This window comes from Nicotiana tabacum, unplaced genomic scaffold, assembly GCF_000715075.1.
Source record: "Nicotiana tabacum cultivar K326 unplaced genomic scaffold, ASM71507v2 Un00389, whole genome shotgun sequence".
In the NCBI taxonomy this organism is placed as follows: domain Eukaryota; kingdom Viridiplantae; phylum Streptophyta; class Magnoliopsida; order Solanales; family Solanaceae; genus Nicotiana; species Nicotiana tabacum.
The window spans coordinates 44254-56145 of record NW_027438626.1 but is presented as its reverse complement, the minus strand read 5'-3'; the positions used below and the strand labels follow the sequence as shown (position 1 = coordinate 56145).

The 11892-nt window shown below is 39.0% G+C and overlaps 2 protein-coding genes across 2 annotated transcripts; both read right to left on the bottom strand.

The window, feature by feature from the left end:
• Positions 1 to 4550: 4550 nt before the first annotated feature.
• Positions 4551 to 5075, bottom strand: LOC107808947 (1,4-dihydroxy-2-naphthoyl-CoA thioesterase 1-like). The gene has a single exon (XM_016633508.2). It carries the CDS (start codon positions 5058 to 5060, stop codon positions 4590 to 4592), a length of 471 nt encoding a protein of 156 aa, XP_016488994.1. The 5' UTR covers positions 5061 to 5075; the 3' UTR covers positions 4551 to 4589.
• A 1388-nt stretch (positions 5076 to 6463) lies between these two features.
• On the bottom strand, positions 6464 to 9922 carry LOC107808948 (sphingolipid delta(4)-desaturase DES1-like). The gene is made up of 2 exons (XM_016633509.2): positions 9640 to 9922; positions 6464 to 7596 (listed from the first exon to the last, which is right to left on the bottom strand). Exons 1-2 carry the CDS (start codon positions 9811 to 9813, stop codon positions 6763 to 6765), a joined length of 1008 nt encoding a protein of 335 aa, XP_016488995.1. The 5' UTR covers positions 9814 to 9922; the 3' UTR covers positions 6464 to 6762.
• Between the last annotated feature and the right edge of the window lie 1970 nt (positions 9923 to 11892).

The following is an 11892-nucleotide window of genomic DNA, read 5'->3' as shown; positions in this document are numbered from 1 at the left end:
CAGTTTACTAGGCGTTGGTAAGTGGCACCGGTGTTTTTTAGTCCGAAAGACATTACATTATAACAATAGGTGCCAAATTTAGTGATAAAGAAAGTTTTTTCTTGATCGCCCAGGTGCATTCGGATTTAGTTGTACCCGAAATAGGCGTCGAGAAAGCTGAGTATCTTATGCCTGGCTATCGCATCGATCATGCGATCGATGTTAGGAAAGTAAAAGAGTCCTTGGGGCACGCCTTGTTCAAGTCTTTGTAATCTACGCATATTCTTAATTTATTTGCCTTTTTAGGCACTATTACTATGTTAGCCAACCCGTACGGGTATTTAACTTCCCGAATGGAACCTATTTTATAGAGTTTAGATACCTCATCGTTGATGAATGCATGCTTGACTTCTTACTGAGGCCTCTTCTTCTTTTTAACTGGGTGGAACTTCAGATCCAAGCTCAGCTTATGAGTGGTTATTTCTGGTGAGATCCATGTCATATCAAGATGGGACCAAGCGAAGCAATTTATGTTAGCTATAAATTATTTAATGAGTTCTTTCCTGAACTTAGGAATTAACCCCGTGCCCAGGTATACCTTCCGATCGGGCAAGTGTTCGATCAATATGACTTGCTCCAACTCCTCGACAGTCGATTTGGTGGCATCGGAATTGTCAGGGGTGATGAACGACCTAAGAACTCTGTAATCATCATCCTCGCCTACTTCTTGCTTCTCTGGTTCGGTCGGGGCCGGCATCGATGATTGCTATTTAGCTTCTTCCTTCCTAGCCAGCTCTATGTTCTTTGATGTCGAGAATGCGCACGCCGGGATCACCTCATCAACCGTGAACATTTCTTTTACGACCGGCTGCTCTCCTAAATCATCTTGATTCCTCCAGGTGTGGGGAATTTCAAAGCTTGGTGTAGTGTCGAGGGTATTGCCCTCATGTTGTGAATCCATGGCCTTCTGAATAGAGCATTATACCTCATATCCCCTTCAATCACATAGAACTTTGTTTCCTGAATGGTACCGGCGGTGTTCACCGCCAGGGTTATCTCTCCATTAGTAGTTTTACACGTCATGTTGAATCCGTTTAAAACCTTGGCTGCAAGCACTATTTGGTCTTGCACTCCCAACTGCTCTACGACCCTCGATCTGATGATATTGGCCGAGCTACCTAGATCAATTAACACATGCTTAACTCGAGATTTATTTATGAGTACAGATATTACCAGTGCATCATTATGCGGTTGCACGATGCCTTCAGCATCCTCATCGTTGAAAGAGATGGTTCCCTCCGGTATATAATCTCGGGTTCGTTTTTCCCTTGTGATGGACACCTTAGTGCGCTTCAGCATCGGTCCCTGGGAGACGTCGACTCCACCAATGATCATGTTAATGACGTGCTGAGGTTCCTCTTGTTCGGTCTATTTGTTGGAGTCCATATTCCTGAAGTGAGTTTTGGCTCGATCACTCAAGAATTCCCAGAGATGCTCGTTATTGAATAACCGAGCCACTTCTTCTCTTAGTTGTCGGCAGTCCTCGGTCATGTGGCCATGAGTGCCATGATACTTACACATCAAGTTAGGGTCTCTTTGGGTAGGGTTGGACTACAATGGTCGAGGCCACTTGGTATCTTTGATGTGCCCGATGGCGGACACGATGCTGGCAGCATCGACATAGAAGTTGTATTCTGATAATCTCGGTGCCTCCCTGGCCATGAGTGGCCTACCGAAACCATTTTTGCTTATGAGTCCCCGGCCATTGTGGCCTCGATCATTCCTTTTTTTTCATTTCTCGCAGAGTTACGCCCAGATCTGCTACCCTTTCGATCTCCGCTATATAGTTGGTACCGGTCTCTGTTCGGTCTTGGTTCATGATCGACGACTCTCTTAAACCTGTCGTTAGTTGGGATAAACGAACCTAGAGGGGTGCCTAAGCTGATCATCCTCGACTCTGATTTTCGATTGATACCTGTTATGAACGTCGGCCCAAGTTACCGCCGGGTATTCTATCAAATTTTGTTTCAGCTGCTGTGAAGCCAAGGAGCTTTGGGAGTTGAGTCCTTGAGTGAATGCCTGAACGGCCTAGTCATTCGCGACCGGAGGTAGGTCCATTCATTCCAATTGAAACCTTGACACGAATTCCCTAAGCATTTCGTTATCTCTTTGTTTTACTTTGAAAAGGTCCGATTTTCTGGTCTCGACCTTGATGGCCCCGACATGCGCTTCTACAAAGGCATCTACAAGCATAGCAAACGAATTAAAAGAATTAGGGGGTATGTTGTGATACCATATCATTGCCCCTTTTGACAGGGTTTCTCCAAACTTTTTCAGCAAAACCGACTCGATTTCGTCATCTTCTAAGTCATTTCCCTTGATGGCACACGTGTAGGAAGTAACGCGCTCATTTGGATTCATGGTTCCATTATACTTCAAAATTTCTAGCATACGAAACTTCTTCAGGATCGGCTTCGGTACTGCGCTCGGGGGGAAAGGCTTTTGGATAAATTTCTTGGAATTCAGGCCTTGAAATATCGGGGGTGCTCCTAAGATTTGATCAACTCTGGAGTTATAAGTCTTCACTTTTTTGTCGTTGGCTTCAATCTTCCTTTTCTCCGATTCCACCCGATTTGTCAATTCCTCAAGCATCTTTATTATTTAGGGGTTAGTCCCGAATTCATCTTCACCCAGCCTTTCTGTGGTTTGTTCATTCCTTTGGGTGTTTTCTCGGGATAGTTCGGGCGCAACTTTGTTAGGGGCGCGAATTTTGTTCTGCAGCTGTGCTATCGTCACCTATTGTGCTTGTAACATTTTGAAGATCACCAGCAGATTGATCCCGTCGCCTTCACCATCGTGCGTATCCCGGGCTACTGATCGAGCTCCTCCGCGAACGCTATTCTCGGGGTCGGTCGATAGATTTGCATCGATGGCCACATGTGAGTTGGCATTGATTGGGTCCGCAATCGGGACTCCTTTGGGGTCAACATGGGGTACCTCGTTGCTGGGCATTATATTGTTGTTTTAGCCATGGTGGCCAGACTCAACATCAATGTTCAAGTGGGCAGACCGAGAGTTTTACATTCTTAAGTTGACCTAAAATTTAAATCTCAAAGAACAAGCATAAAACATAGTGCGTTATGAAAATTTGTATCAAATTACCACTATTATCTTTAGCCACACGGTGGGCGCCAAACTATTTACCTTAAAAATGGATAACAATTGAATTTATATGCGGTTTTAAGTATATATGGACTAATTCAATAAAAGTGATTAATGACGTTAGGTAAAGTATATAAAAGATATAGTAAATAGCCAAACCAATGATGATAGTGAGTCTGAGCTCAGTTTAAGACTAACAAGGAACCTGTCTTCGGTTCCGAGCTTGCCCTTATGAAGAACTTATGAACAAAAATAAGAACTTTTGAATAACTTTTAGAAACAGAGAGAACAGAAGTATATTGCCTAGGTATGCGTGTTACAGTGTGTCTAATTAATAATTAACTTTCCCTTTATATAGTAGGGGAGTTTTACCCTAGATACAATTTTAAGAAAGGTAAAAAACTTCCTTTTCGCTAGTCACTGATTTTCCGCCGATACGGGCCGAGATTCATGCCATGGTATCCGATTGGACACGGATATCACGGCCCTTTGTTAATCGTGTGCGACCGTTTGGTAATGCTCTCCGAGGTCTTGGGACTCGAACCGGATCCGGGGGACGTGGTCTCGATGGCTCCGAGGGTAGGTGTTTTTCTCGAACTCTGATACGAGAGGCTCCTGGTTCTGATTATGATTCCTTGAAGTCACGTCCTTGCTCTGTTTGCCTCATCCGAAAATCGGGGTGCGCATTGAACTCGATTTTACTTGTATACAACGCTCTTCGTTGGAAATCGTACTTTTTAATCTGTTAAAACAAATCAGATTTCTAAAGTTGAAAATAACTTAACTTCTCATTTTACTCTTTAAGACCAAATTTTTATAGCCGTACAAATATTTGGCATGTTTGTTAAATTACAAGTTTTGAAAATTTTATAGCTACACAAATATTATGATATGTCTAAAATTAAACCACAAATTTTAAAAGTTTTTTATTCTTTCATAAACTACGTACTTAGTCAAATTATGCTACATAAATTGAAAGAAAGAGACATACAATAACAACAATAATAATGAACCCAGTGAATTCACACAAGTGGGATTTAGGGAGGTGAGATGTACACATCCTTACCCCTCCCCTGGGGGGAGGGGTTGAAATGTTGTTTCCGAAAGACCCTCGGCTAAAGAAAAGATAAAAAGAAGTAATGGCAATAAGTATTAACAACAACAAATAAAAAGATGACAGAATCCAAGGTAGCAATTAAACGGCAATAATAGCAATTTAAGAATAAAGGGACAATAAACTAACATTAATGTTATCGAACTGAGGAAGACAAAGGGAAAAGGAAAAGATATACAACTAATAAAAACAAAAAAATCAATAAATTTCAAAATTTGAATTCATAATATCAAAAGTAAGACAAATTCTTATTAAAAATTTTTAAACTTAATTTCATCAAATTTAAATCTTAAATCTTAGATCCGCCTCTGTTTTGTTCTGCCCTGAGACCTAATCATAACCTGGCATATTTCTTGAGATTCAGAGCAGCATCTTTGACATTTTCTGGTACAGCCATGTTAGTCTTGACAGTAACCCTAGATGATGAAATCAAAATTCTATCTTCTCCCAATTTTGAAAAATTATCACTTTTCCATAATTTCACTTCCCAGACATGAATAGATTTTCCAATATTAAGAGGTGTAGCTTCAGCATAAACAAATTCACCTAGATGAGCACTCTTGAGATGGTGAATACTTAGATGAACTCCAGCTACTCTTTGAAATCCGGACGCCACGTGGGCACCCATACTCGCCAGAGCTTCAGCAATTAATGCTGAAACTCCGCCGTGCAACACCTTGAATGGGTTGCAGCATTTTTCGGTTACCGAAAAATGGCCTGTGATTTTTTGAGAGGAGATTTCTGAGATCTTAAAGCCAACTTCATGAAGTGGAGCATCTAAAATCTCATTATTTGATGGTTCCATTTTTTTTTCCCTTCCCTTTGATTTTCTCTTTGAGTTCTTGATTTATGAATTTATATATATAAAGAAGTTTGTTTATTGGTTTGGAGTTTTTCTACTTTTGCAGAAAACGATAAAAATATCTGATTCTATTAACAAAGATGTATGATGATAAAGATTATGCAATTGTGTTTGGCTAGGTGGTGTATTTAAAGATACATTTAAAATATAATCAAAGTTCACATAATTTGAATCTTGAGATTATTAAATATGAATTGACAACTCAGTTAAAGAAATAAATGACATGATATAATTGCTTCTATTGCACTGATTTTATAAGTTAATGTTATTCCATTTTTAGACTCTTTAAATACATCACCTAAAAAGTGACCGGTTGGTATTTTATACTAGTATTTTTCATATATTTTTTATATATTCAAATTTTAGTATTTCTAAATTATTTTTACCAGTTGCAGTAAGTAACATATTTTGTCATTTTCAAGATTACAAATCTCATATTTCAAAAAGATTTATCTGTAAATATTTTTTGAGTGACCGGATAGTAAAAATTATTTACTGACGATATATATAACTTAAATTCTTAGGTGTAATAGAACACTTGTTTCACATAATCTAATCATGAGAATCCGTGCCAGCTATTTTCTGATAATTCCTGTAAACAGTTCCTACACTATCAAACATTTAATAATTTCCTAGGAGATTTTGAATTGAAAATGTGACCTTTGAAGCAGTTTCTGCTTTAACACATTATAAATTTAATTTGTTTCTCTTTTAATAGGCTTTACACGGTACAAATTCGATTAGTCGATCAATAGAGTTTCAGATATCGAATAATTAAACTAAAGGAAAATAGGAAAAGAAAAATTGAGCCACTTAATCTAACGAAAGAACAAACATGTAGTTTTATTTTGAGTTTTCCTTTCATTTTGCTGTAAAATAGCACGGGCGAGCCACTTTTCGGACTTGTAATTGAAAAATAGCCGGCATTTGTAAAGTCATCGAAAAAAAGTCACTATTTTATACAGAGATAAAATCTGGACAAAAATACCCTAGCTGAAACACGGAAAGTTCTAGCATAACATGCTGGATTATGAAGCTCCTGCGTATAAACTTCCAGCATATTATATTGGAACTTCATCATATTATAAAATTCAAGCACATTATGCTGGAATTGCATATGTAAAAACTTCGAACTCAAACATATTATGCTGGAATTTTTTCGGATTTTAAGGGTGTTTTTGTTCAAATTTTATTTTTACGGAAAAAACTACAAACCATACTTGACACCATAAGTCAAGCTTTTACCATAAATCATGCAATTGTTTTCAGCAAGTAACTGATTTGAAGCTCATCAATGAATTCAAAAACATAAAAAGACTTTCTTGCTAAGATGTAGGCTGGCTCTATTTCTAATTGAAGCTGTAAATTTTTATTTTTCAAATATTTTGAAATAAAGGTAAATCTTTCATCTAATCTTTTCTTAGCTCCAAATGTCACACATATCATCAACAGAAAATTAAGTGTTAGTGTCACAAAAATTCTATAAAAATGAATATAGTACATAGACTACATCTACTGTGCATATGATGCAGGATTGCTATAATAATGTTACAAACAAAATAATTAAGAATCAAAGAATGGATAGGAAATATCCATACCAACACAGGAAAGAAGTGGAAAAAGAAACAGAACACTAGCATAGTACCTATTCAGATTTCCTGTCCATCTTTGTCGACAACTTCCTCTTCATTCTGCTAAAAGGCCCAACCGTCCGGTCCATTATATACATGTAGATAACCTGGCTCCAAGATTTGTAAGATTCTAAGTTTTCGTAGTATTCCGGTGCAATCTCCTTCACCTTGAAGAGCTTGCTTCCAGGAATCCTCGGGAAATCATGGTGCTCGTTGTGGTAACCTACGCTCCATGTCATAAGATTAAGTGGACCGTAGTAGGAGTACGTCTCTTGCTCGGGCTTGAAAACATAATGCTCGGAGATGAAATGACCGGCCATTGGGTGCATTCCACCCCCAACAAAAGTCGACAGGATCAAATAAGCGAAAGATTTCCAACCCCAGAAGTATACCATAGCTCCATCGAGGGATAGTTGGATAATCAAATTGGTGAACTCCCACATGCCGGGTGGTTTAGGTTTGAGAAAAAGAGGCCTAAGAGCATAAAAGAAGAGTTGGAGAATCACCCATATTGATTTCGCTATGACGTTTTTGACAACATGGGCTTCAGCAAGACTTGGGATATCCATATCGATTCCATCGACTCCTTGGAAGCGGTGGTGCTCGAGGTGATACTTTTGGAAGGTAACGGACATGGGAACACCAATGGGAAGGTTGGCGAATATCCCAAGCCAACGGTTGTAAACTGGAGTAGAGAAAGCGAGGTTGTGACTAAGCTCGTGAATGGCCAAGAAGAGATTGTGGTTAAGGAAAGAGCCGAAAAAGTAGGCAACTATCAATATCTTCAGCCAACTTGCATCACGGAGGAAGGTAGCGGACCAAAGCTGAAGCAAAACAACCATTGATATCTGCAATGCATATTTGGAGATCAATAAACAAAACAAAAAAAGAAAATTTTGGTGGATGGTAAAATCTAATTAGTCATGAAAAATCATATGCCTCAAAGCTTGCTAACATTTTAGGTTTCTGTAGCTATTGATAAGAAAAGATTACAAGACAATAAACCAAAGCATTTCGCACAGGAGGTTTTGTTGTCACCATAAGTTAAGCAGTTCACGGAAGACATCAGCGATAAATCATAGCATTGCAACAGAAAATTTGTAAGAAAAGATGCTTCTATCCAATCTGAATGCCATGAAGAGGCACAAAATTGGTAAGAGAGTTCTCGATACATAGTCTGTGTTTTAAGGCCGAGTTCCAGAAAAGGAAGTCAAGAAAATCCTGATTAGTTTTCTCTCAGCCTTATAAATCTTGGAATCAGTTTGACATGAGAGTAGGAGAAGTCTCGTGTGTTCTCTCGCAGTTATCCTTTTTTTCATAATAACAGTGGTGTCAGGGCAAAATTGCACGCGCCTCGACTATTTCACCGGATACCACCTAGCAGCACAGGTATTGGGTAACTATTCACAGCGAGTCTAAATTGACGCACCTTGGGTATTCCACCGAGTACTTGTTACCTCCCACCAATACAAGTATCATGCTATGTCTAGACTTCAACCAGTTTTTAACCATGTTAATACTTCCACATAATTGGTTAATAGAAAATCAAAAATGATTTACCAATGAATCGCGAAATGCTATGGTTCTTACATATAATTTCTGAATTTATTCAGAAGTAATTTGCGTTTTCATGCACCTTTTTTTTACTAGTTATAACGGAAAAGGGTACAACTGGTTGGTATCGACTATCGAGTAACTTTTCACACCAAATCTTGGTTAGATGGGAACAAATCAGCTAGCGTCTCTTGTCTCTGCTAGGATTTAAACCCTTGTCTACATGGTTTTCACCCACTTACAGGGGTGATGAGGTGGACAATTCCTTACTCCAGCTTCAAAGGGGCATCTTTGCGCGAATAAATACTAACTCCTCACTCAACCCCTTACTGGATAGAGCAAGCTTGGAGCACTGGGTCAGGGTGGTTGGCTGAACATTTGCAATTTTATACAAAAAAAAAAGGAAAGAAAGAAACCTCCACCTTACGCAGCAGAGCTACGGGAACCACTGGATTCATCCTTCGAAAATCCAAAGGTTCCAACAGCTCTGTCGTGGAAGGTGGTGATTCTTTTGCCGAAAAGAAAGCCATCCGCCCCGAGCTGGCGCTCTAATCTTGCTCTGTCGGGTAAGGGGTTGAACAAGAGTGAAAACAAAACTAAAGGAAGCAGGACTCTTCCCCCTTATATCCTTTAAAAGCAGTCCAAAGAGAGCTAAACTCTTATTTTTATATAAGAAGGGGGAGAAAGAGCTCCTCTCCTACAAGTAAGTCCACAGGCCACTCCCTTTGATGCATTCTTTCACTGTTAAGTTCATTGTTTTCATTATCAAATTGCATCTACAGTGTGAATAAATACATGAATAACCTAACAACTAACTTGTTGAGAACAATGAAAATGACACCACAAGTCCATGGAACATAACATTATGCAAGTGCCAAACCACATGAATCTAAATGCAAGCTTTTCCCTACTCTCTAAAATGACTGAAAAAGGCAAAAGATTTTACCTTTTTCAAAAAAGTGAAAAAAAGAAAGGATTTTTAATCACTTTTACAGCAAAGTTGAAAGATTGAAATCCTACCAATTTCACAGTTAAATGATGCATATTTAATCAATAAAATTCTGAAAGGAATCCAATATATAGAAACATATTACAATGCCAAATCCAACAGATTCATGAAAACACAATGTATTATAAACAGAGCAAGCCTATATATAAAATAAAAAAAACTAAAATGATTAAAAAGATTCAAACTTTTGGAACCCATGTTTATAATCCAGATCCAAATATGACCCATTAAGCAAAATCATTAATACAACAAATTCATATCAGCATTATTTGGAAAAATACATAAGAAGGGAATAAAAGTTTGTATATTTATGAAAAGGGGAATATACCTTGAGGAAAGCAAAAGGGTCAGGGCCAAAAAGCTGTTTGATTTGAGGGTACTGAGAGAGGATTTGTCTTCTACGAGAAGCGTGAGGTTCATCTGTGTATGACCAAAAGAAATCATTAGCCATTAATACACCTTCTTCTTCTTTATCTTCTCTCTTTTTCCCCTCAAATCCCATTTTTTGCTTCTCTTTTTCTTCTCTCTGTTTCTCTGTTTTGGACCTACCTTCCCTTCCCTTGTATGGCTGTTTAGATTTTCTTTATTCTGTTGTAGTAAAGTTTAATAGCTAAATTAGCGGTTTGTTTTAGATTTTTTAAAATAATAATAACAAGATGTAGTTTCAATAAAATAATGATATTCTGGAAAAGGGCCCACAAAAGAAAACAAACATATGGACTATCTGTCCAAAAAGTTGTTTGACGCTCGTGGGAAGAAAGAGAGACATCATTATAAGGATTTTTTACTATATACATTGTGTTCGGGTAAACTCGGGCTAAAGTTTTTCCCGATTCTCCGATGAAGGAACAAAGGGGAAGCACGGCTCAAAGTGATTATAATCGAGGCCCAGTAACCCCTCGTATCGAAACTCGGAAGGAATGAACAATGTAGCTGCGGTCGGACATGGTGAAATGACGGACTCGGGCCAAGTATAACTTCTCGACCTCGGGGGATGCGATGAACGGTTATGCATGATGAGCAGGGAGCCGTAATATTCGCGCTCAACCGGATATTACGACGCGAATCTCGTTCAGTATCAACTATAGATCAATATTTACCGGAAAAAGAAGATTTTTACCTTTTTTTAGACTTGTACTAGGACTGAAATTCTCATACTTTATAAATGGGAAGGTTTTCTTTATTCTGACACATTGGGACACACAAATCAAAGCTATAAAAGTTTACTTTTATCTTCTAGCTATTGTTCAAGGCATTATTCATTTATTTTTTTCTTCACTCGCGACCGAGCTTGTATCGAGGGTCTAATCGAGGACGAATTTCACTGTTCAATTGAAGTTCAGGCTTGGTCATTACATTGTGATTGGTTTGATCATTTATTTTATCTTTAACTCATTCACCAGTTGTTTTTAATTATTCGTATTGAGTTAAACCACATATCCTTTAAACCACGTACAAATTTAATTGTTACTCATTTTTGGGTAAACAGTTTGGTTTCACCGTGGGGCTAAGGATAATAGTGTTGATTTGATACGAATATCCATAACACACCCTATTTTACGCTTGTTCTTTGAACTTTTAATTCCAGGTTAGCCTAAGGATGTCAAACTCTCAGTCTGCTCACTTGAACGTTGACGTTGAGTCAAGCCATCACGGCGAGAATAATAATGTGGTGCCTAGTAATGATGTGCGATGTGTTGTGTAGGATTGAGAATTGCATGGGTAAGGTCATGGTTCAATTTTGAAGGGAAGGTCATGAGTCCTTAGGCAGTATGGACAATTTCGGACGATTAGGTAAATAATATTACTATCTGGTATACCCTGATGCTAACTCGCAGGTGGCTATCAACATCAATTTGCCAACTGATCCCGAAAATAGTATTCGCGAGGGCCCCCGGCCAACGGCTCGAGAAGCGCACGAAGGTGAAGATGATGGGGTGAGCCTAGAATTTATTTTCGAAACGTTGCAGGCTCAACAAGCGGCAATAACATAACTGCAGAACCAAAGCTACGCCCCTAACAGGGTCGAGCCCGAACAATCCCTGGAAAATACTCTGAGAGATGAACAAGTTGCCGTGGAACCGGGAGAAGTCAAGCCCAGAGAAACTTCTGAGGTGATGAAGATGCTCGAAGCATTAACGAAACGGGTGGAGTCAGGCGAGAAAAAGATTGAGGCCAATGACAAGAAGGTAGAAACATACAACTCCAGGGTCGATCAGATCCCGGGAGCGCCTCCGATATTGAAGGGACCGGACTCCAAAACGTTTATGCAGAAGCATTTCCCCCTGAGCGCGGCACCGAGGCCGATCCCGAAGAGGTATCGAATGCCTGACATTCCCAAGTACAGTGGGACCACGAATCCAAATGATCATGTAACCTCGTATACATGCGCGATCAAAGAAAATAACTTGGAAGATGACGAAATCGAGTTGGTGTTGCTGAAAAAGTTTGGGGAAACTTTGTCCAAGGGGGCAATGATATGGTATCACAACTTGCCTCTGAATTCTATTGACTCATTTTCTATGCTTGCAGATGCTTTCATGAAGGCCCATGCCTGAGCCATCAAGGTCAAGACCAGAAA